The sequence below is a fragment of the Tenrec ecaudatus genome, chromosome 1, assembly GCF_050624435.1.
Source record: "Tenrec ecaudatus isolate mTenEca1 chromosome 1, mTenEca1.hap1, whole genome shotgun sequence".
NCBI lineage: Eukaryota > Metazoa > Chordata > Mammalia > Afrosoricida > Tenrecidae > Tenrec > Tenrec ecaudatus.
Genome location: NC_134530.1, coordinates 29,848,491 through 29,873,602, shown reverse-complemented (window position 1 = coordinate 29,873,602; position 25,112 = coordinate 29,848,491). Strand labels below are relative to the sequence as shown.

Below are 25,112 nucleotides of genomic sequence, written 5' to 3'. Positions count from 1 at the left end.
GTGCCTTCAGAGGAATGTTTCATGCAGGGATGGGCATGAGAGGGGGCTGCTGGCAGACAGTCAGCCAGGGAAGGGATGGTCCTCCTCCAGCCTGAGTTCCGTGAGCTTTGCCCTCCCCCCATCAGATTCTTAGATGCCACAGAGGTGGGCACTGCCACGAGTTGGATCTGACCCACAGGGACCGGATCCAGGGTTTGCAAGACTATACATCTTTAAGGGGCAGAGTCTCTCTCTTCCATGGAGCAGCTGGTGGATTTGAACTGCTGATCTTGAGGTTAGCAGTCCCTGCCTACCCGACAGTGCCACCAGGGCTCCTTTGGAATTGGATCCCTCATCCGTGCTCACGGAAGCAGCCGTCAATCAAGTGACGCACTGATCGCATTAGGGAAGTCTGCTGCCCGAGACCTTTCAGCGTGTTCTAGAGCAAGGATGCCACGGTGAGGACTAACAAACAGGTGCCTGTCCCCGGCCACGGGATTGTCCACGTGCCTATGAGAGCTAGACAGTGAGTAAGGAAGCCGGAGGAACTGATGCACTTCAGTGCAGTTGGCGCTGAAGGATGTGGAAAAGTGCCGCGGACAGCCGGAAGAACAAACAAATCTGTCCTGAAAGAAGTACAGCCAGGATGTGCTTTGCAAGCGAGGATGGTGAGACGTCCCCTCACATATGTTGGAGATATTATCAGGAGAGACAAGTTGGTGGTGGGGAGACTGGAGGGTCTGCCCCAACGAGGAAGACCTTTGCCTTCATCGCGGTGGGTCGACAGTGGCTGCAACGGTGGGCTCAAACCCGGCGATCCTTGTGAGGATGGCGCCGGGTCTGGCCAAGTGGTGTTCGCCTGTGTGTGGGTCTGCGATGGGCTAGAACGGACTTGGTGGCACCCAACAACAACAACAACAACAACAACAACAACAACAACAACAACAACAACAAGAAGAAGGCAGCAAGAGACGCAGGCTGAGTGCAGCCCGGTTTGGACCTTGCCTCGCCTTCGTCATGATTTCGATTTATTTCCTTTGGATCTGGTGTCAGGAACGATCAATCACTAGAAGAGGACGGCAAGCTTGGTAAAGTGGCGGGTCAGCAAAAACTAGCCCAGCCTTCCCTGAGGCGGATGGGCACGCCGGCTGCAGTGAGGGACTGCAGCGTCCCAAGGAGCACCAGGATGGCATGGCTGCTCTGTCCTCACTGTGACCCATCACCGCCCTCGCTCCGGAGCTGCAAGTTGCTCTGTGCCTCCATCAGGACAGTGGGGACGACTTACTGGTGGGAAAGTATGGTGGCCGTGGGGCACCACGGGCGAGGGTTTGGAACTGCACGGAACAGGTGGTAAATTTGTACTCCAACCCGAACCAAACCCCGTGCCGGGGTAGAACCGCGCTTCACGGGGCTTTCCGTGGCTGTCTGTTCCCAAGTCAATCACCAGGCCTTTCTTCCAAGACCCTTCTGGGTGGACTCTGACCCTCCACCTCCGACTTTTTAACTAGGAGCCAGGCATGCTCAAGGGTCTCATCTCCCAAACCTGCTGAGTTGATTCCGATGCATGGTGACCCTGCAGGACGGAGGAGAGCAGCCCCACACCGTTCCCAAGGCTGTGTTCCTTACAGAAGCAGATGGTGAGTGCCAATGGATAGTCTTTGTTGGCAGCCCTGTGCTATAACCAACTGCACCACTCTGGCTCCGTTGACCAGTTGGGGACGGACTCTACACCTGCAATACCGGCCCTGCTATCAGCAGGTCCGATCCATTTCCTCACTACCCAACCACTCTGACATCTCACGGCCTGCCGTCACCAAGCTCTCCCCTAGAACTGCCTCCTCCATCAGGCTCAGGCTCGCTGGTCCCAGACCCCACGCCTGCCACATTCACACGGTTCCCTGCTCTCAGACTGGATTTCATGGCCTTGGCCCTGCAGGGCCCCATTCAGACAGCCCTCGCTCCCCCGCTGTCTCCCCAAACCCTCTCTGTCTTTCAAGGGCTGGGCCAGTCTCTTCTTTCACAGCAGTGGGGGCTTCTCCGGACCTTGTGCGTGGTGGTCATGGTGGCCCTTTGCCCCTGGAGGGTGAGGTCGGTCCTGCTCATGCTGGGCTCTTCTAGTACCTTTTTCTTGGTCCTGCCTTGGTACAAATGGTCAATGTGCTTGGCTGCTAACTGGAAGGTTGGTGGTTTCAGTCTACTCAGAGGTGCTTCAGAAGAAAGGCCTGGCCACCTCCTTCCCAAAGACCCACCCTTGACAGCCCTCGGGAGCACAGGTTTGCTCTACACATGGGGGGTCGGCACCTGGGAATTGGACTCGACTCGATGGCAAAAGCATTTTAAGTTTTGACAATAATAAAAAAGACTGGCAGCACCAGAATCTCCCTGTCTAAGCATTCTAGTTCTTTCTGACCCTTCTGCACGTGGAAGGGAGGGAAGGGCATTCTCACGGCTGAGTGCTCAGGATGGTGGGGTTCTAGAGCCTCCGCCCTGGGCTGCACTTGACAGCTTGTGGATTTGAGGGGCCACGTTCACCCTGAATGATCATAGGCAGATCAGGAAGACGCAGCTGCGGGGCAGGAGGGTGGGTGCCCCCAGCTCGTTGGTGTCAGTCACCTTGGCCACATGGGTGCTGGGATCAGACAGGTGGGAGGGCAGACGGGTGGACAAATGAGGGTGTGACCAGGGGAGGGTGCTGTACTCCTCCCTAGGTCTCCTTGGGGAGGACAGGGCCAGGAGTGCCCTCTGCTCAGAGGAAGCAGCTCTCTAGGGACACAGGGCAGGTGGACACCCCTTCTCACTTCCTCTCCTGCCTCCCCACTCTTCCCTGCCTGCCAAGCTTCCATCTTCCCTTTTCTTCCTTCAGAGTCTCTCCTCTCCTTCCACCACAAACGACCTCAGCTGGGTTTGCCCAGGCCCCTCTCCAGGAGCAGGCAGCCCTTTCTGGGCTGTCCTGAGTAGGCTCAGCAAGCCATGCCACACACACTGCCTGCAGAAGGGACACAGACCTGCTCCACTTGGGTCTCCCAGGGGCTCAGCTGGGCTCCCCCTGGCCTTTAGGAGGGGTGATGGCTCGGCTGTGTGTGTGAGCCTGAGTGCCACTGTGTGCCCATCGCTGTCCTGGCTTCTCCTGTGTTGGGTCACATCACCATCCAGACCACAGAGGTAAAGGGCAAAGTCATGATGCCTGGATGAGAGCCAGGCAGGGGAGCATGGCCCTTCCCTCAGGGCACCTCAGGGTGACCCAGGGCTCCAGGGAGTGACCCCAGCCATCTGCTGGACCCAAGAAGTCACATGTTCCCCAGGACATCAGCTTGACAACGAATTCCGGTTTGCCGGAATGTTGTTTGTTTTTTTCCTGATCTCAGTGTAGGAATGCGAGGATAAGGCGGATAAGAGGGTAACGTGGGCTTGGCTTTCCTTGGTATTAGATCACCTCTCTGCGGGCTGCAGGGACGACCACAGGGAGGGAGGACAGCCTTTGGGCTCCATCCATTGCAAAGGTTTGAAGCAGGGGAAGGCACGCCCGCACTCGCTCCATGGCTTCCCCTTTCCTAATCCTATTTTGTGGCAACCTGGCATGGCATCTGCTGTGGGAACGAATTGTGTGCTCACCCCCCACCGCGCACCTCCCATCTTGCCAAATAAGCGTCCACTTGGCTAGGCCACGATTCTCAGTAGTTTGGCAGTCCTGTAAGGGTGGAGCTTGAAGGTATGCAACCATGAGGTCATTACCCCACAACATGATCTGATGTAATTATCCTCTACTTGTGGGGTGTTGTCGACCCCTGACCTCTGTGGGTGACGATGAGGATATGTTTGCCATGTCAAGGAAGTGGGATGAGGGTGATACAACACCCCTACCCAGGTCACAGGCCTGAGCTGATATCAGGGGAATATCCCTGGGGTGTGACTGGTATCACCCTTTATCTGACAAGAGAAAAATGGAGAGAGGACTAGAGCAGAGACAGGGACCTGAGTAACACCAAGGAAGAGGAGCCAGGATGGAAACACATCCTTTGAACTCAGGGTCCCAGGGCTGAGAACCTCCTAGACCCAGGAGAAGTTTGATGCCCAAACTTGGCGAGGCCTCCGAGGAAGGCCGGCTCCACAGGTCCACGTGGAAAGGAGACAGGGACCTTTCTCTGGAGCCAACACAGAGAGAAAGCCCTTCCCTAGGGCCAGTGCTTGGAATTTGGACTTCAAGTCTCCTAAACTGGGAGGAAAAAAATGTCTGCTTGCTAACTTCACCCACACGCGGTATTTCTGTTATCGCAGCACGAGGGAACTCACACAGCATCAGAACAGTCCACTGTGCCGGTGCCCGAGTGCTGGAGTGAGTGAGGGGATGGGCCACCTTCAGGGAGTGCGCCAGCTGTGGGTGTGGGGTTAGCTCTGCAGCCAGGTGCCACACGCAAGCCCTCCACGCCAGCACCGCCACGAGCTGGTCACCCGGCACTCCCTGAGACCCTGGCCCAGCAGGGCTCTGAAACAGAAGCCAGGGTGTGTTGATGGTGGGCACCATCAAGCTGGGCACCCGGGAGGGAAACACAGGCTCAGGAAGAGGAAGACCAACCCTGTTTGAGCACCACGGGCTATGGCTGACCGAGGCTGACAAGGTCTGGCACAGCTCATGCCCACCAGGCAGGGAGACCCACAGGTATGCCACACCCTGGCAGAAAGGAGCCCTTCCAGCCTCCTTTCCTACCCGCAGGGCGATCAATATCCCACTGGGTGCAGGCAGGAGCTCTCTCTTGGGGGTGGGGGGGGGTGGGGAGGGCCCTGTGCCCTTGGCCCCTCAGCACTGGTGGGGCGGAGAGAGCCTGTCTCACAGGGAACCACACACATCCCTCACAGACTCACTTCCAAGGGGGAGAGGGATGCAGCCAGCAGAGGGCTTTTAGCAGAGGGGAAGGGGGGCTTCCCTGGGACAGAACCTTGACCCTCTTCTCCACACCCCGGCCCTGCACAACTAGTGGGGTGCACCAAGGAGGGAAGCATTTCCAGGGTTGGCTTGGTGGGCTGGAGAGGGGGGCACTGCTTCGGAGTTCTGGCAGAACAGGGACACACTGAGGTCTCCTGATTGCTGGGAGGCTGGGTCAGGCGCATCACCACCACATGCCTCAGTTTCCCCATCTGGGCCAACCAGCCTCCCTCGCTCCTTAGGTCTTTGAAAGGACACAAGGTGAAGCTTTCTGGCAAAGGTGCAGGTTGAGGGTGGGGTGGGGGATTCCCTTTCTCCCTGACACTGTCACCTGACTGGCTCCTCTGCTACCTCTTTCTCCCAAAAGCCCCTCTGCTGTGACTCCTTAGCTGTCTTTTGACTTTGACCAGCAACAAGGCCCTGGCGGCTGCTGAGCAAGCAGGACTGGGGTCCCTCTGTGGATAACCCCACGGGCTGTTTGCTCCTCTCAAGCCAGCAGCACCTCACTGTGGCCTTCCAAGAGGGCAGCCAAGACTGCGGTTAGTCGAGCTAGGGGCGTGGGCTCCTCTGCCTGGGAGGAACTGCACACACACACACACACACACACACACACACACACGACTAGTTGCTACCCAGTTGTCAGCATCTCGTGTGTAGGCTATGCCGGCTCCCCAGCATTTACTGTGGCTGATTTGGGAGAGAAGTAAATCGCCAGGCCTTTCTTCTGAGGAACTCTTGCGTGGACTAGAACCTCCAACTTTTTGTTTCACAGCGGGGCGCATTACAGTTTGCACCACGCAGGGTACACATTAGCCAGGGAGCGCGGCGCTCTGCCCCGCACAGCCACCAGCTCTTTCCGACTTTGGGGGAGTCACGTTTGTCTCAACACTCCCGTTTCCCCTCGTCAAGGAGAAGGGGGACAGGTCACACTTTTCAGACCTAAGAGTCTCTCGGTTCTAAGACTCTATGCCCCTCGCAGGCAAGACCCCCTTGCTTCAGGGAAAGGGGCTGGTGGAGTCCCTGCCCCAGACACCCTCAGAGCCGGTGGCAGGTGGCACCACATGAGGACCAGAGCAAAGTGCTTTCCCCCTGGGGTCTTGAGTGACCAGAAGATGGCTGGGAATTTAGCCAAGGGCTAGATGCACACAGCTTGCTCCTAGCCAGTGCCTAGGAGCAGAAACACACAAACCATGGCACCGGTTACTATGGGCCACAAATCAACCTCCTTCTAGCCTTGCCCATCACAACCAGGTGCCACTTCCTTCCTCTTGAGTCATTTAGTGCTTAGAAGATCATTGAAAAAGGAAAAGACAAGAAAGAGAGAAAAGGAGGTGGGGAGGAGAGCGAGATAAAGCCTGTGGAGATGCACCCCCCACCCCCGCAAATCCCTAGCCTTCGCTGCCCCGGACACTGACTAGGCAGGAAGCGTCTTGCCAGGCCATCACCCTGTATGCCATCACTTTCATGGCCAGGTCTCTCCATCCGGGCATGGAGACCCATGTGGGCTTTGAGAACAAGGGCTGGCGTCACACATTTTCATGGCCCTCGTGGTCCTGTCAGTCCCCACAAAGCTCTGTGGACGGCCATAGCAAAGGGGCCACCAAGGGCTGGACTCTGTTTCGGGATGGAGGCTTCCTCCAGGCTGCTAAGGAGGCAGAAGAGTGGGAAGGACCAGGTGTGGCCGGGCTTGGTGCTAGGACTGAGTGGGGGTTTCCAGGCTCCCCGAGGGCACTGGAGCCCGGTGCGCCAGTGTGCCTGCGCTCTGCAGGTGGAACTTGTGCCAGGCCAGGCCAGACTCAGGTGGTTAGATGGGAGTCTGCAGGGAGAGGTCCCCAAACCTTGCAGGGCGGCCTCAGTGCGGTCGGCTTGGTGAGCAGAGCCAGAGCTTACTTTTGGCAGCAGAAGGGGGTTGGCATTCGTGATGGGGAGAAGTGGCAGAAGAAGAAGAAACCCCGAAAGGGCATAGTGTGGGACTGCTGTGACCTGAACTTGCTGTTCTTGCTCCTCGGAGGTGGATGTATTAATTTTCATAAATGCTAATAGCCCATTTCCCCAGACCTATTACTTATGCCATCTCCCGTTGGACACAGTTCAACATAGGGCAGATGGATGAAAGTCAGCCCCCACCGGGGTCTCTGCTCCTCACCACCACCACCTCACCTGGCAGCTTCAGTTCTGGCCTTTAAGGTGGTCTTTCAGGTCACGGGGTCAAGAGGTCTCCTCCCTCCACATCCCCCTCCCTCTGAGCCTTCAACCCCACTCTCAGGTCCCTAACTGCCTAAAACCACTGAAAGTTATCAACCCCAGAAATGCTGAATCATAAAGTGAGGCAGAGCAGGAAAGTGGGGGTGGGGAGATGGTGGTGAAGGAGGAAGGCTGGGAAAGGTGCTAGGGGCTTCCCACCTGGATCACCCCAGGATGGTCTAGGCAAAGTGTAGCCCCTAAAGAAGCCCCCAGGAGCCAGGCCAGGTTAGCCTGGTGGGAGATGGACAGGTACCCGGCTGGCCCGCCCTACTGCTGCTACTGCTGCGGTGCAGCGTTAGGTCTCTGCGTTCTGCGGGGTAGCAGCAGGTAGGGAGGTCAGGCGTGCTTGGTGCCAGGGGAAGCGATGGAGACGCTAAGGATGGGGGCAGTGGGGGTAGAAGCCAGAGGAACTGGTGCAGGAAGGGGGGTTGGGGAGGAGTGTCAGGATCCCGCGGCGCAGGGCAAGGTGGAGAGAGAGAACATGTCACAAACAGCACTGGAGGGACCCAGAGCAGAATGGGTGGGAGGATGGCGACTGGGAGAGGGAGGAGGGGGGAAGCAGAGGCAATGAGGACGAAGGAGGTACCTTCAGTAGGCAACCACGAGGCGAGTTGGGGAGGACCGCAACCGAGGGGCATTCTGTTGTTGGCTAAGTAGGGGCCCGGAGAGGGATGGGAAGGTGGGGACGAAGGGGGAGGCGCGGCTGCAGGAATCACAGGAACAGAGATGACGGGCAAGAGGGACCACAGAGTTACGGGGAGGGATGGAATTTGGGGCTGGGGTCCGTAATGGCAGCTGAAAGGTCAGGCAGATCACAGGGACTGCGAGCGATGGGATGGGGGAAGGGAGGTGATGGAGAAGGAGGTGAGGAGGCTGGAGAGGAGGTGAGGACGGAGGCAGGCGCAGAGACGCAGACCGGGGACTAGGAGGTGGAGATGGGGCAGCTTTGGCCTCGCCGATCCCCGCAGCCCTTTCCCGGTACAGGTCCCCAGAAAGCGCAGCCCTCTAGGGTCTCCGCCGGTACTCACCTGGGGGCTCCAGCTCCGGATCCTGTATCCCGCTCCGGATCTTCCTTCCCGCCCTGCCCCGGCGACTTTAGCGCCCCCGAATCCCGCTCACACAGGCAGGTTCCGCCCGCAGCATCTCCACCTCGTGGGACGCACGAGGCCACGCCTCCTCAAGTGTTTCATTGGCTGGTGTTCACGCCACTCACATTTCCATTGGCTAAGGGATCGCCGCCATGCAAAGCAGGACGGGCCCGTCGCGGCGCCGGTTGGTTGGCGCCCGCGAAGCGCTGCCTCTGGACTTGCGTCCTGATTGGTTCCGCGGCCCGGACGGTGAAAATGACGCGAGGCGGGCTCTCGGCCTGAACGCTGCCGCGCCGCCTTCGGAGGCTGCTCCAGCTGGTGGCGGAGGACGTGGCGCGCCCCGCGGTGGGTCCTCGGCCCGCGAGGTCTACCACTCAGCCGGGCCCCGGCCCTAGGCCTGGGCCGGTCATTGGGGGAATTCCTCGAAAGCGCGGGCCTCGTTGCCCTGGGTGCGGCCTCGGTGGACCCGTCTCCTAGGTAACGCTGCCCGCGGCGGAGGGAACCATTGTGGCGGCGCCGTGGGGGAGGCCGGGCCCATTTCATAGCGCGGGCGGCGTTAGGCGGACCGGAGCCTCGGGACCCGAGTGTGGGAAAGGTCAGCCTGGCCGGTCTTTGGGGGACCTGGGGCCTCCGGGACGCCCTGGCGGATGGGCGGGATGCCGAGATGCGCTAGCATCTAGTGACCCCCCCACCTTGAACTTGGTGCGGCCTGTACTGCCGGCCTCTGGTGGGCACCGCTGGGCCCCTTTGGCTCCCCCTCTGCCTTAAGCAACGTGACCCCTGCGCCTCTCAGCAGTTCCATCTTTAGGGACCTCCCAGATTCAGTTTCCCCGTTGGCCTTCATACCTGACTACTCACCCATCCACGGACCCACCCCTGGCATGGGCCTGCTGAATGGCCTTCAGCGATCCTGCGGCTCCTGCTGCTCAAACTGAGAGCCCGGAGACAGTGGCCCTCAAAGGAAGCCATGCTCCCTGCCCTGACCTCCAAGCTCTACCCCTCTGGTCCTCCTGCCTCTCGTGGTTCCTTGATCCATGTCTACCTGGAAACCACCGCTTCCCGAGCTATTCTGACATCTGTAGAGCCTGCGAATGTGCTGTTACCCTGTACTCTGAATGCTGGTCCCCACTTTTGCTCCCGCTTGCTCCTTCTTTAGACTTTGTTGTTGATAGTTGCCTTGGAGTTGGCTTCTGCCCAGGATGACTCAAGAGAACAAAATCTTGTCCATCCCCTCGCCATCTTCACAGCCGCTGATACCCTTCCGACTCATCCCCTTGAAAGCTGTGAGAGGGTCTCTTCATGGCACGTCTGATGGACGGGAGTTGAAGTCTGTGACCCGCAGGGCTTTCATTGTGTTTTGGAAGTGGATCACTATGGAGATCTTCCGAACCTTAGTCCATCTGCTTCTGAAACTTGTCCGTCATGAGTAACCCGGAGAGTTTTTACTTTATTTATTATTTTTTTAAATCATTTTATTGGGGGCTCCTACAACTCTTTTCACAATCCATCCAGCCATCCATTGTGTCAAGCACATTTGTACAACTTTATTTTTTAACACATGTTCCTGATGTGGCACTCGCAACCAAAAGACATAAAGAACTCACGACTCTTGTGTCCACGTTCCTCTTTCTGAGTCGCTGCACCAGGAGCCATGGTAACATGTCCACACCAGGCTTGGATGTGAGTGTTCAGAGCAGCTTCAAAACCCCAAACAAACAAGCCCAAGTGACTGTCAAACTGGTATAAAGACAAGCACAGTATATACTGTATAAAATATACACACAAGCCACCACAGAGTGCCAAGCTGACAGACATGGCTGGGGATGACCTGTAGCTTTTCACTTGTACAGATCTCTTTAATGCCTGGTTCAAGAGAAGGCAGCTGGATCCTCATATCTGCACCTACATCTCACCTGCACTCCCCCCCCCCCCACCATTGTGTTGCTTTCGTTGAAGCCTAGGAAGGAAATCCGGCCTCCCAGACCTAGGTTGCTTCCTCCTTCTGTGTGGGCCCCAGGCCTCCGTTACAGCTAGTGCCCCTGTGTGCTTCTGTGTCGGGAGCAACACTCACAGTGGTGTAGCCTTTCTCTGCTCATTCATTACCCACCTTTCTGCCTCACTCCACGCACATTCCATAAGGGCAAGGAGCTGTCCCCAGTGTGCCCGAGGCCTGGATGTGAGTTCAGTTGTCGCGGGACCCTGGGGGTATGGAGGAGAGCTGTGCTCTCTAAGGGTTTTCAAGGCGGAAGCAGGTTGCCAGGCCTGTGTTCTGAAGTGCCTTTGTTGATGTTAGGTGCTATCGAGTTGGTTCCGACCCATAGTGACCTTCAGCACAACAGACTGAAACACTGCCCAGTTCTGCCCCATCCTCACCCTTGTTCCAATGCTCGAGCCCATTGCTGGAGCCACAGCGTCAGTCCCTCTCCTTGAGGACTTTCCACTTGACCAAATATGATGTCCTTCGCCAGGGGCTCGTCTCTTCCTGACAACATGTCCAAAGTGTCTAAGACTCTGTCTCCCTGTCCTTGCCGCCAAGGAGCACCCTCGTGTACCGCTTCCAAAATATCGGTTTGTCCTCTTTGCAGTCAGTGGCACCCTCAAGAGTCTTCTCCAGTCCCACAATTGAAATGCATCCATTCTTTGGTTTTCTTTACTCTGTGTCCCATTTTCACATGCACGTGAGGTCTTTGGGTGTTTTGAACTGCCAACCTATTGGCTAGTCATAGAATAGTGCCCTGTTGTTTGTGCCACACAGGGATCCCTGGCAGGCATTGTTTGGGTAGATGGAGGGAATGCCAGGCACTACTTAATCAGGTTCCACTCACTCTGCTTAGCCTTCCGGTGTAACTTCTGTTTGTGGGACCCAGACCTTCCAGATCCCCTGAACTTCTGGGAAGGGAGTTTATCCCACCTCCTGCCTGCCCCTTCCTGCATAACCTGGATATACTGGTATTTGTTAGACTTCAGCCCTGCCTGTCCTATCTGGGCCTCCCTGGCCCCTCCTACTCCTAGACCCCTCCTCCCCCAAGAGCCCGGGTGAGGCACATCACACATCTCTTAGCATCTCTCATGTGCTTCTCACATTTGCCTCTTGACCCTTCTCCCCTCTGGGGATCTAGATTCTGGGATCTGCGGCCTTTCAAGTTCACCTTTGGGTGGACCAGAACAGAGTGACCTAATGCCACAGCCATCAAGTGGATTCTGACTCACAGAGACTCTCCAGGGCAGAGTCAAATGGCCCCATAAGTTTCCCCATAGGGTAACTCTTTCCAGAAGCAAAGTCCCCATCTCTCTCCTGCCGAGCGGCTGGGGGGTTCAACCCTTGGTTCAAACCGCTGGCTTTTGGTGAGCAGCCAAGTGCTGTAACCACAGCCCCACAGAGGCTCCCGTGGAGCAGAACATTTGTTAAGTAGACCCTCAGAAGCAAGGGCTTCATTGGAAGGAACTTCACTGCCGCTCATTTTGTAGCTGGGAAACAGGCAGCGGGGGCAAGAGAGGAGACAAATGTGAGGCGGGGGCCGGGAATCCTGTACCCCTCAATGGTCTTCTCAGCTGCCCTAGGGCCTCCAGTCTCCTGCCTCCTTGATAGGAACCCTGGTGTCACGGCAAGTTAGGCATCACACTGCTAACTGAAAGGCTAAGAGTTCGAACCCACCACCTGCTCCAGGGAACAAATGAAGCCTCTCCAGGGAGTAGCCTTACTTTGGCCTTTGCTGCTGCTCGGAGCCGCAATCAACTTGCATCAGTGGGTGGGTGAGGGGCCGGGTGAGTGAAGCGGGGCGTGTCTTCAAGCTCACTGTCACCCAGGCGCCTTGGGGTGACACCCCTCCCTTCTGGCCTCAGTAGTGTGACTTGGGGCCTCGCTGCTTTCTCAGCCTTGGCCTTTCTTCCCAGTCTGCAGCCCACGGATGCCGCAGGGTCTGCCTCCACTGCCTACAGTGGTTCTCCACTGTCCTGATGCTGCGACCCTTTAATACAGTTCCTCATGTTGTGTTACCCTCAACCATAAGATTATTTTCATTGCTATTTCATAACTGTAATTTTGCTACTGTTAGGAATCAGGCAACCCCCGCGAAAGGGTTATTCAACCCCCAAAGGAGTCGTGACCTAAACATTGAGAATCAGTGGCCTGCAAGGGCTCCCATTGGGTGTCATGAGCACCATCTACTGGTCAGACAGGGAATTGCAATGGCAATCTTCAGCTCCCAGTGAAGGGAATGGGAAGAAGGGCGAAAGGTCAAGGATTGGCCATCCCAGAAACAGAGAGATGCCACCAAAGTGGAGTGGGCAGGGCGGCCAGGCGAGGGCCCTGCTTCCAGAGGGTGTCTCACTGGCGGAGCTCTGCCAGCGCTCCGCGTTTGGAAACACCTCAGCCCCGGATGGTGATTGCACAAGTGATGTTGAGCCAGGTCTCAAGGACCCAGCAAGAGTAAGGCTCTCTGTTTGGAGCTGGCCAGCGAGCAGAGAGTACACGAGAAATGACGATGTTGTGACCAAGTGCCACATGAGCTTGAGGCCAAACCCTTGAAACCGCAGCGTCCCCCTGGAGGAGGGGTCCTCCGGCGGTAGGTCTGTCTCGGGAGCCAGTGCTTTGTCCGGGGCTGCCATGGCACCTGCCTAGCCATGTCCTCCCATGGCTCAGAAGTTGGAAGTCCGTCTCAGGTGGGCCTGGCTGGGGTGGCGGGAGGCGGGAGGATCTGGTTTCCCTGCCTCAGTCAGCTCTAGCTTCTGGCTCCTCCATCCATCCATCCGTCTTCAGAGCCTGAACACAGCATCTTCCAGTGCCTCTGCCGTGCCCGCACGTGACCTTCTCTGACTGGCTCAGACTTCTTTGAGGACACCAGGCCCACTTCCCACTTCATGGTGCCTGGCTGCAGTCACATGGCAAGCCCCCTTTACAGGTCAGGTCACGTCATCACAGGCTCCAGGTTTCCCAGCGGAACATTTTTTGGAGGCTGTGACTCAGCTGACCAGGAAGCCCAGTGGAAGACAAAGTTGCTGGGGGACGCCCTTGGTCCTTGTAATTAAACTCTGGTGGGGCAGGGAGCAGGCTCCTACCAGGCTGGACCCCCTGGTGGCCTGGGCGCTGGTGGCAGGACTGCCCTCCTAGCTCCGAGGGCCTCTCCCCGGCACACTTTCCCTGTGGCTATGGTGGCCAAGTGGTCTACAAGGCTGGCATCAGAGGAAAGACTGCCCTTAGCTCTAAGGGCTACGAAAGAACTGGCTCAGTGGAGCCCTGGTACATGAGGTCATTTGCTCTGAGACGGCCACATTCCCAGGGCCTCCATGACAGCCCCTGCTCTGACTGTGCTCAGCTGCCATGCAGTCCTGCCCCTCCGGCCCAGTACCCTGGCACCCTGCTTGACCTGCATGTGTGCCGAATGACCTTGTACATTTCCTCCCCGACGCTAGCCACCAAGTCCAGGCTGCTGGTGCCTCCAGCCAGCCAGGAGAGATGGGGCGGAGGGAGTCCCCGGGTCCAGGTGAGCAGGTTTCCCTGGGGAAGCAGCCCCAAAGCCATCCCACCCCCAGCCCCAAAGCCATCCACTGTGCAGGTGTTTGGAGGTGGGGTCGCAGAGCGTGGGCCCTGGATGTGCAAATTCCTCAGGGCCTTGGTGGGAAAAGAAGTTTCCAGAATGGCTCTGGGCACTCTGGCCTCACAGCTGCCTTCATGTGTGCGTGCAGGGATGGTGCAGGAGATCCCGAGGCCCTGGCAGCGGCGACCGTCAGCTTGGCAGCATGAAGGAGTGGCAGGGGGTATTTGCCCAAAATGTGCTGGTCTTGCCGCACCCACAGAGGGCGCGCCAGCCTGCGAAGGAGTCCACGGCGTTCCAGTTAGTCCTGAAGTGGCTTGACGGGCCGCCGCTCAGGCAGGTAAGGACGTTCATTCACACTGGTTGTCACTGCCTTCGCAATCCGCTCAGCTGGGGCTTGCCACCAGCATATCGATCCCCACGGCTTTCTCTGCATAGTGCCACGGTGCCTGTTCCTTTGGGTCGATGGAGTGGCCCATCAGCAAAGTTAATGTGCAGCTCAGCGATTCGGTCAGCACTTTCTGACACTTGGTCCGAGGACCGCGGGGGACCAGTGAAGTGTACCGGCAGTCCAGTGTGCCTGAGTTATGTGCCCAGCCTGCTCAGCAGGGTGGCCTCCAGTCTCTCGACCGGGACCACGGCCGCAGCATGGCTTCCTGGCAGCTCAGTGTGGGGCATGCCTGAAGCTGGTGCGCTTGTGCTTGGCAAGCGTTATGCACACTTGGGCCTGTATCCAACAGTGCCCTTCAGCTGGCAGGGAGCCCGCTGGAGGGGCTGGTGCCATCACCTCTGGAATACCCACAAGAGTGGGTGGAGCCCAGTGACTTGGGGTGCATGTGGAGGATCCCCTTCTGCCACGGCATGAGCAAATGGTTCTTGTGGTTGTGCTTGGCAAGCTACCCCAACACAGGGCATAGGAAAGCTGGCGTGGCTACGCTGCTATTGGACAAAGCAGGTTGCAAGGTGAGGCCTCTAGCCAGAAGTAGTGATGAAAGGACCAGTTACCTAAGGCCAGAATAGCCTTGAATGTCTGTGCTCCTGTGCCGGAGGCCCTGTGTCTAGACCTCGCCCGGGCTCATTCACTCACTGGGAGAGTTCCCGTGACTCGGCTCTCAGGCCTCCGCCCACAGCTCTGGTAGGTTTCAGAACCGCACAGAGCAACGCCGCATGGGGCCTTGTCCCCTCGTCCTCTTGGTTCTGAGGGCCCTGTCTCGATGGAGCAGACCCGGCGAGCTCCACTCCCTCAGCAGTGAACTGTGACCACACACGTGGAGCGCTGGCACTCATGGCAGCGCCCTGGAGACCCAGCAGCAAGGATTCTGGTTGGAGGTGGCCACGCTGGTCTCCTCTGCCAGGCACACCCTACAATCCAAACTGCCAGGTGGAAAGCAGGGGTTCAGCATCAAGCACAGTGCCAACCCAAGTAGAGTAGGTGCAGTGAGCTGCTGTCATCAGTCAGACTGGTGGGGACCCCCCTGGAATCCAAACTCTCAGACTGGAGCCAAAGGCCAGGCCCATCAGACTAGCTCTTCTCCACAGCTCCCAAGATTGGCTGAGACTAACCCCACAATTCCAGCTCGCTGCCCTTGAGGGGATTCCAGCTCATGGTGACCCTGCAGGGCAGAGCAGAACTGAGCCCTGGGGTTTCTACGCCTGCCAGTCTTTGTGGGAGCAGAAGACCTCATCTTCCTGAGTGCAGCCGGTGTGTGTGAGGGGCTGTGAGTCTGCCCTGGCTCGATGGCAGGGGGGCCTACAAAAATGAAAAAGAATGAACATATTGAAGATCGTCAGATGGGAGGAAGCGAAGCAACAACTCCCTGAATAAAGCCACGAGTCAAAGGAAAATTCACAGGGCAAAGTAAAAAATAATTTGAATTGAGTAATGGGGGAAAAGTTGTGTAGGATGCAGCTAACATAGTCCTTTGAGGAAATTTTATGTTTTTTCCAACTGTAACTCCCCCACCTCCCCCCCAAAATGGAAAAAAAGCAGACTCACTGCCATTGAGTCAGTGCAGACTCAGCACCTATGGGGTAGGTAGGACTTCCCCTAAGGGTTTCTGAGACTAGCTCTTTACAGGAATAGAAAACCTCGTCCTTCTCCCTCGGAGGGCTTAGTGGCTTTGAACTGCTGATCTGTGTCCTGCAGTCCAGTGTGTAACCAATCTGCTCAGCCACGAGGCCTTATACCAAAGGAGAGGTTCAGTCAATGGCATGTAGGTTAAAAAAAATCATTGACATTTACTTTCTCCTTAAGAAACTAGAAAAGAGAACAAATTAAACTCAATGTAGACAGAAGAAAGGAAATCCGTGAAACTAGCGATACCTTGTGTCAATCCACCTTGTGGGCCTTCCTTGTTTCCCATTGCCCTGCTGCTTTCCCAGCCAAGCGTGAGGTCCTTCTCCAGGGACTGGTCTCTCCTGGTAGCGAATTCTCACTCCCCCCCAATTCTACATACCGTATATATTCCTGTATACACCGAGTTTTTCAGCACATTTTAAAATGCGTTTTTTGTGGTAAATTAGGTACCTCGGCTGATATTCAGGTTGGTTTATACACGAGTATCTATGGCACCTTACAGGATAATCAAGGATGAATGTTTGCTCATAAGTTTGACACCTCAGATGAGGTACATTCCTTAGAAACGGACACAACTTTGACACCAAAAGAAATTAAAAAAAAAACTCACAAAGAAAACCCCAGGCCCAAATGACCTCACTATTGAGTGTGCTGAGAAATAATCCCACCTCTAGACAAACTCGATAGAAGAGAGAGGAGAGAATGCTTCCCAGTTCGATTTTGACCGTTATAAAAACAAAGCCCAAAAGTAAGTACTGAGTGGTACATGGACACATGCACAGCCCCCTCCCCCCTCCATACTTTTAACAATCATGGGAAGTCACATGCAGCATGATGCAGAACGTGGTTTATCACAGAAAAGCAAAGCTGGTTTTACGTACAAAAACCCATCAAAGAGGCCATGTCATCGTAGGTACAGTCAGAAATCCATGTGAGAAGAACATGTGCGGTTTAGGCAGCCTTCCGAGTTGGCACGGGGTTAGCCGTCTTGAAGAACGATGGCCTTAGGGGATGTACTCTTTTCTGTGCCAGCCCTGGTGATGTCGGGCTTATATGCTGAGCTGCTAACCAGCCGCAAGATCAGTGGTTCGAGACTGCCAGCTGCGCCGTGGGAGAAAGACGGGACTGTCTACTCCTGCTTCTGTAGTTCCGGTCTGGGAAGCTCACTGGGAAGTTCTGCCCTGCCCTGCGGGTTCACAGAGCTGGCATGGGCTTGATGGCAGATGGCAGGCAGTAGCAGTGCTCGGCTGGAAACATGACCTGGTTCTTTTTAAAAATCATTTTCTTGGGGGCTCGCACAATTCTCATCACAATCCATACACACCCCCACTGTGTCAAGCACGTATGCACACCTGCCGCCCTCATCATCCTCAAAACACCTGCCTTCCACCTGAACCCTTAATATCGGCTGCTCATTTCCCCCCTCCTTCCCTACTCCATTACCCCATGAACCCTTCATAATCCAAAAATTATGATTATTTTGTCATACGTTACACTGTCCGACGTCTCCCCCCCACCCTCTTCTCTGCTGTCCATCCCCCAGGGAGAAGGCTATATGTAGATTCTTGTAATCGGTTCCCCCTTTCTACCCCACACTCCTTCCACCCTCCAGGCATCGCCACTCTCACCACTGGTCTTGAAGGAGTCCTCTGTCCAGGATTCCCTGTGTCCCCATTTGCTATCTACCAATGTACATCCTCTGGTCCAGCCAGACCTGTACCTCCTTTAAAAAAAACCCAGAGCATCCACTGCCATCAACTTGATCGAGTGCCTTTACAGAGCAGGGAGCGCTGCCCTGTGGGTTTCTGAGACGAAGCTTCACAGGAGTAGAAAGCTCTCGTTTCCCTCTTGGAAAGGCTGGTGGACCCCACTGCTGGCGCTGTGGTCAGCAGCCCACCTTGTCATCCACTGCGCCAGCCCCCCAGGGTCTGCACTCGCTGTGCTTTATCAGTGACTTGAGGATGTGGTTCTTACTGTTGAACTTGCTCATTTCTGTGTAGTGTCTTTACCGTGCACACAGCTTGCATTTCTTTGTTTTCTTTTTTTTAAACACTTTTATTGGCACTGGGTTCGCTTCCATTTCTTTAATTAGGGGTGTGCTTCTCAATTCCATTGATAATGCTCGGACCCTGTGGGGGACACAGGAGGGCTCTGCTGCATTGCAGGCTTCTTGGAGCTCAGGCAGGGCACGTGGACGTAGACTCCCATGACCCATCACTGGCCAGCCAAGCAGGGTGGGGTGCAAAGTAGCTCATAGCTGGAGGGGTGGCTGGCTTTGACCAGAAGGACCACGGCTGGGAAGACTTCTTGAGGGGGTGGTAACTGGCAGGGGGTGGGGGGGAAAGGAAGGAACACCAGGTGGTGGGCTCCTGGTGAGGGGCCACAGTGGCGGGAACGTCGCTGTGGAGCGGGAGGCAGCCAGTGCCGCAGGACATGCCGTGTATGGAGTTCTGGGGCAGTCAGAGCCAGCCATGGAGATGGCTCGCAGGAGGAGGTCCCTGGAGAGCGCAGGGCCTCCGCTCTGGGAAGGCTGCCTGGGTGCTGAGGCCCTACTGTGTGGCCGCCCTGTCCTTGGTCCTGAGGTTGAGCAGGCTACAGGGTGTTCCAGTGCCGACAGTAGGTGTGTGTGTGTGTGTGTGTGGTATGTGTGTAGGTGGGGTGGGGGTGGCACCAGAGAGGCCCTGTGCGAGAGAAGGCAGGGTCTGGGCAGAAGCAGAGGGCCAGTGCCAAGAGCCGAGTCTCCGAGCTGAGTGGCTGGTACATTTAAAGAAGGGGGCCTGAGAGACACGATTACTTGATTGAAACTATACCCCGATTTCCCCCACACCGGCCCTGTCCCCTCTTCCCCCACTTTTGCAAAGGCCATTTCCTTTCTCCTCCTTGCCCCGGCCATTGTCCACTCGGGACCTGGACCAACAGGGCTGACGCCTGGGTGTCCCAGGCAAATAGGACAGGTATTTGCCTCATGCTCCACACTGTGCCTCCTTCTGTGTCCACGTTTGGTCAACCTTGCCTTCCAAGGATACCCCGAGTCTGCTCGCTGGGCATGGGGGCCAGAACCTCCTAGAGGCCTCTCTGCTGTGTCGTACACCCCCACACGACCCTGACACACACACATCACCACCACCACCACCACCACCACCACCACCACCCCGCATCTCCAGATGGCCAGAGTGCTTTTCTTAAACTCCCCCTTGCCTGGAGACAAAGCCTAGCTTCTCTTCACAACCAGCCCACCCACCGAGGCCTCTGGGAGTGCTCCTGACTGCCCCGCCTCCCCTCGCTCCACCCTCCACAGCCGTACAGGCATCTCACCGGCCACCCCAGGGCCCCTCTCTTGTTCCTTTTACCTGGGCTTCTCCTGAGCCCCCCTTCCTGTAGTTGTCTCTCCAGTCCTGACTGAGCAGCCTGCTCTCCTAACCCCTCCCGTCCCCAGAGGACTGGGGTCTTGTCTGCTTTGTTCCCTACTATAGCTCAAGTGCCTGGCGCAGATCTTGACCCAGAGCAGGTACCCAGGGTGGATGTGGAATATGGTGGCTATGTGAGTGAGTGACAGGGAGACAAAGGACCACTCGCCCCAGGGCAGGCAGTGAGGACACCACAAGCAGGGTTGGAGGAATGGAGGAAGCCACTCTGGCGCTGAGCTGGAAAGCTCTGGGGAAGGGCGGGTCTGGCCAGGGTCTGGGCCCCTTGTTCTGTGTTGCAGTCCTGCGCTCGCAGACTTCAACTCGCTGCCCTTCCCTCAAGCCTCCTTGTCTCTGTGCAGATCAGCTGAGCAAGCTGGGATTTGGGAGTTCCTGATTGTACCAGGGAGAAGCCAGTCACATGCAAATGACCAAAATCCCATCTAAGACAGTTGAAGCTGCAAGCTCATTCATGTGTTCCTGGACATTTTTATGGTGCTGCAGGTGAAAGTTTACACAGCAGATTGGTTTCCCAGCCAATCATTTGCACGCAGATTGTCTGACATTGCTTGCTGTCCCCATATCGCTTCAGCAATGTCCCCATGGCCACCCTACCTCCCCTGAGCATCCGCCCCCCAGGGTCCTGCCTCTCCTCGCCTTCCCACCCTGTCCTTGGGGCCTGTTGCCCCATCTGGCCTCCTGTACTTGACTCTAGGTCCCTCTGTTCCTGGGCTGAAAGGTGACCTCTGGGAGTAGCTTCAGTTCCAGGTTAAAAAGGAGTCTTAGGTCGATAGTCTCGGGGGCATGGGGGTGCTCCTCTTCTCGCTATGGGTTTGGCAAGTCTGGTCCTTTTTTGTGAATTTGAATTTTGTTCTACATTTTTCTTCCATTCAATTGTGTGCATGATCAGAGCAGTTGGTAGTGGTAGCTGGGTACCATCTAGTTCTTCCGATCTCAGGCTTTCTGAAGGAGGCTGTGGCTCCTGTGGGCCATCAGGCCTGTGGTCTGGAACTCCCATAACTGAAATTAGCCCAGCCCGAAAGGTTTCAGGTCTGGTTTGGTCCAGGTTCTCAAGTGATGTCACTTGGATGTGTTCTCCCTGCATCTGCTGACTCCATACAGTGACAGCGTGGCTGCCAGGAGCACAGTCGCATCAGCCTGCGTCCTGATGGGCATGTCCACCTCACAGCCCAGCCTGTCTGTGTTGGTGCTATGTGATTAGACTTGTGACCAGGTGTCCAGGGGAATGCACGGGGAGCTGAGCACTGGCATGTTAGTCATCCCACCAGGAGGAGTAGTGGGAGTGGGATTCCTCATGTTGAGGTGCTGAGACCCAAACCAATGGAGACTGGCCTCCTGGGTTTGAGAGAACTCTCCAGGCCGACTTCCTTTCTCTCCACAGGGTATGCAGGAAGTGCTGTCGGAAGTAGAGGTCCATCTGCGGGTGACTTTGTTTGACGTCACCTACCATCACTTCTTTGGGAGGACGTGGAAAACCTTGGTCAGACCAGTCAGGCAGCCTTCGAAGCAGACGCCCAGGATTGTCTTCAATGAGGTGGGCCTGGGGGTGGCAGGATGAGGGGGCTGCTCTGTGATGGAGTGTAGGGGCACCCTACTCTCAGGGGTGGGGTGGGGCGGGGGCTGGGGCTGGGGCTGGGAGTCTTGTCCCAGAGATTCAGTGTCGGTGCCGTAGCATGGAGGCCCAGAATGCACAGTGAGCCCGTTGGTTTTCTGAACAAAGTCCTTGGTGGGTATGTGTGTTAGACTGGGCGGTCTAGAGAGACAACCCAGGGGATGCCCATCTAGGACCAGAAGGTGCCCCAGCCCAGTCCCACTCAAGCCCACAGCGCTGATACTAGCCGGACCCTCTGCAGGCTGATGACGCAGGGAGACCGCTGGCCGGGGCTGTAGAGCCACGTGGATCCGGGGTCAGTGGGATCATGGCAGGGCATGCTCTCAGGTTTAGGTAGCCCCGTACCACCCCCCCCTCCCCCAGGCCGGCACAGAGTGTTAGCGAAGTCCCCTGAGAGCAGGAAGGCGCAGTGGCAGCGAGAGAGGCTGTTCCCAGAGTCCCTCCCTCTCATACACAAGGCCACACACCCAAGGGGGAGTTTGCCTCCACCCCCAGCCAGGAGTGTCTAGCTGGCATAAAACCATCCAGCTATCACAGTGTGTAGGCAGGTGCGAGTGGTACTGCTCTGGAGGAAGCAGGGGAGGGGACAGGGTCTCTGGACAGCCCAGCCTTGCCCTGTCCAGGCTGGTCGCTGAGTCATCTTCAAGGAACCTTGAGTTCTTGTCATAGTTTGGAAGCCACTGGCTATGGGGGACCAGCCTCTACAACCGAATGGGACCAAGGTGAGGTTGTGTGATTGAGGGGTAAACCAAAGGGACACGCAACAAGGCGTGCCAGGGCTCACCACCATGGCTTCAGTAACCAGATCCGAGCAGAGAGAGAGTGTAATGTATTCTCATGAGCTTATATAATCTCAGCCATGCAAGCCACGGTAAGCACATACATAACAGGAGGGGGTTGTGTGAGAGGCATACACGTGCCATGAAGGGGACGAACTAGGGGTGTACATGCAATAAGAAAGGGAGGCACTAGAGCCATACATGTGACAGGAAGGTACATATGTGACCAGATGGGTGGGTCCTAGAGTCCAGGTGGCAGCCTAACCTTGGTCGTCTGAGCAGGCTTGGCCAAAGTTGTTCCTGAGCTCTTCTCCAGGGGAACAATCTATGATCCTTATCAGAAGGCAGTGGGCCATACTCAGGGTTACATGGTCTCACTGCTTTTGATGGCAGATAACCTTTAGGCTGATATCCTTCAAGCAGTGGTCCTTCAAGAGTACCTTCCAAAGTATAGCGAGTGACCACGTGTTTGCAAGCAGCACCTTAAATTTGGCATTAGTGTGGTGGGGGGGCACTGAGGGGAATGGCTTTTACTTAGGAGAATGTGACTGGAACACATCTCCAACTGCTGAGCGTGAAGGCCTCCCTCCACGAGCCCCGGCGTCCCAGACTCCTTACTGGATAGTGTGGGGAGTCTGTCCGCATACACTCTCGTCCCAGGTCTGGTTCCTGCAATGGCCTCGTCTGATTCTGCTGCACCTCTTATTCCAACTTTGTTTTTCTTTCTCTCTTTTAAGAAGAGAACTGACCTTTGGTGGTAAAGGGGCTTGGTCCAGTAGAAGGTGGCAAGACAAGGCCAAGCTCTTAGGGTCAGGGGTTGGGATACCGCTAACACCCTTTTAGGACTTGGTGTTTACTGGGGGGGAGGGGTGCCACTCAAAAGCAGGTGACGGGAGTGATGCACGCTGTGGTCAGAGAAGGTGAGGGACCCATGAAGAAGGGTGGGGAGAACTCCTTGGCCCTGAGGTTCCAGCTGGGCCCTAAAGGATAAGAGAGAATCCCACCCTAGACAAGCAGGGTGGCTGGCAGCCGGGTGACAGATAGGAATACAGGGCGCCCAGATAGGGGCAGCAGCAGGTGTGGAGCTGGTGAAGGGTGGGCAGGGTCGAGCGTAGGACCCCAGGTGGCCCAGGTGGTGCTGTGACAGTTTGTACAGTGACTGATGATGGCGACCATCGTGGGCTGGGCCTGGATTCAGCAGCACAGCTCTCATCTCATCCCTGCCACGCTGAAAAGAACCCCGAGCAAAACACCCCACGCAGCGCCAGCTGCTGACTCGGAGAGCCCACCCCTGCGTGCCAGTAGAGCTGCTCCGAAGGGTTTCCAGGCCTGTGGCTTTTGGCAGCAGGCCTTTCTTCCGAGGAGCCTCTGGATGCAGGCCAGTGGAGCACCTAACCGCCTGTGGCCCCCCTCCCCCCCCGGACTCCTGAGAGGCAGGTGCTGCTTGTCTGCATTTTAGAGTCGAGGAAACGGAGGTTCGTGGCGATGGATTAGCTCCGCCCAGCTCAACAGCAGGTGGATGCTTTAGTTGGGGAATTGGTGCTTCTGACCCCACGACCTACTCTTGAGCCCCAGTGTCCTTTTTAGCCTGTTCTCCCAGGGCTCCCTGCTCGGCAGCTGGACGCTTCATGGAACGCCCTGTAGGCACCGAGGTGCCCTTTCGAGGGCCCCAGTGGGGAGTGGGGAGCCTTCGCTTAACCCAGCTGTGTCAGGGAGGGAATCCTGATCCATGTGGAAGCTCCGTCGTTGCTCCAGAGCTGGCGGAAGGTTTGACCTTCCTGTCCCCAAAAGGACATAGAGACGGAGTTGTGGATCCTGGGGCCTCAGGCCTGCTCCACTCAGGATCTGGGGCCAGGCTGGTGGCCCAGGGCACCGCTGGCAGTGAGTGCCGCCTGGGCTGAGCCTTGCCCACCTCCCTGGGGCTCCTAAGAGCTTTTGGGAACTTCCAGCCTCTTCAGCCTGGAGCTCCTGCAGTGGAGAATGAAGCAGTGTCAGCGTGGGCGGCCAGAAGTCAGAAGCCCCTGTAGAGTCTTGCTGCTCTGCCTTCGGCCACCAGCAGAGGTCAGCAGTGCCCCAGCCACGAGTCCTTCCCCTGCCGTCTCTGCTCCCTCTCATTGCCCTGACATTCAGAACATGGAAGAATAGGTTCCACTCGACGAACGCCCATGACTGTGTGTTTGTACTTGCAGGTGAAACGTGGAGCATTTGCTGGGGAGGGCATTAGTGAGTGTTGTGGATTGAATTGGGCCTCCCCAAATCGTAACCCCTGTACTTAGGGATTGGGAGCAAGAGGAGGCTGTCTGCTGTGTAAAGATGCTCAGCCTCAGCAACCCAGGGGGCAGCCCTACTCTGTCCCGTAGGGCACTGTGCCGAAGAATGAACTCTACGGATCTCATTGGGGAATAGTTTTTGTTACGTTAATGAAGCCGCCTGGGCCAGTGTCTTAAATTTGGCCATTTGGGGGGAGGATCCCCAGACTTTGCCCCAGAAAGAGCCATGGGAGCAAGCCTTCCTCTCCCCTCACTAGCCTGCACTGGGATGTCAATCCACCGGGAAATGGAGTTGGTCAGCTTGGCGGGGGGTATGTGCCTGTGGCCCTGCCCTCCCTCCCCCACGCACGTGGCGCTAACAATCCAATCTGCCATTCTTACAGATGCCCGAGATGGGCAAAATCCATGTCTGACTGTACTAATTGCTGTACGTCCTTCTGATGCTAGTGGCTCAGGCAGCATGGGGGTGATCCCATCTGTGGGCCCAGCCGCATAGAAAGGCCTCTGTGGGCTCCCTGCCATCAGGGCCGCATTTGGAACCAGCATGTCTCCCAGTCTTCAAATTAACGTGGGTTAATACATCAGCCCGTGCGCCCCGGGCTTTGATCCAGCTCTCACCGGGATATGAGGCCCCGAAGAAAACAATGCCGCTCCCTTGCTTTGCAAGCAGCCATGGACCTGGCAGACAAGGACCTGGCTACCAGAAATCTTGCCTTGAATCCCAGCCGGGAGGCTGTTGGGTCAACGACGACTTCTCCACACGAGGCTTCTGAGCCCCTTCCATCTCGGTCTCTGGAGGAGCTAGCGGAGCTGCACCCGGGCTTCCAGGCCTCTCGGCCCCTGTGAGCTCCGTGCTCCCTGCTCTTGCCGGAAACCTGCCTTTGTGGAGAGAGATTGCCTCTCACCCCTTCTGAGGCAGTCAAGAACTTACCCAGCCTCTGAAAAAGCACCTTCTAAGAAGTAATCCTGGAGGCCACAGCACCGTGCCATTTCTGCATTTCCTTTTAGAGATGGACAGAACTCTCCCTTAAACTCCTTCCTTAACTAACCGGGCCTCAGACTTCGGGTGACAGGGCTCATTTTTCCTCCTCTATTTATTCAGTGCCAGTTGCTGGTTGGAAACCCCAGCTGCTCTCCACAGCCTGGGCCCAGAGCTGGGCGATTGCCTCCCCGGCTGGACCCC

General features: G+C 56.6%; 2 protein-coding genes across 7 annotated transcripts in view; one reads left to right on the top strand and one right to left on the bottom strand.

The window, feature by feature from the left end:
- Positions 1-8,300, bottom strand: part of KCNAB2 (potassium voltage-gated channel subfamily A regulatory beta subunit 2) — an 83,426-nt gene extending 75,126 nt beyond the window's left edge. For both annotated transcript variants that reach the window (XM_075550474.1, XM_075550484.1), the window contains exon 1: positions 8,173-8,300. The gene's annotated coding sequence lies outside the window, so the exon portion shown is untranslated. The remainder of the gene's footprint in view (positions 1-8,172) is intronic.
- A 189-nt stretch (positions 8,301-8,489) lies between these two features.
- The window catches only part of NPHP4 (nephrocystin 4), a 107,945-nt gene continuing 91,322 nt past the window's right edge, over positions 8,490-25,112 (top strand). For all 5 annotated transcript variants that reach the window (XM_075550461.1, XM_075550452.1, XM_075550433.1 and 2 more), the window contains exons 1-3: positions 8,490-8,709; positions 13,918-14,106; positions 20,650-20,802. In XM_075550461.1, coding sequence (XP_075406576.1) covers positions 13,972-14,106; positions 20,650-20,802 — 288 coding nt within the window. In that variant the 5' untranslated portion in view covers positions 8,490-8,709; positions 13,918-13,971. The remainder of the gene's footprint in view (positions 8,710-13,917; positions 14,107-20,649; positions 20,803-25,112) is intronic.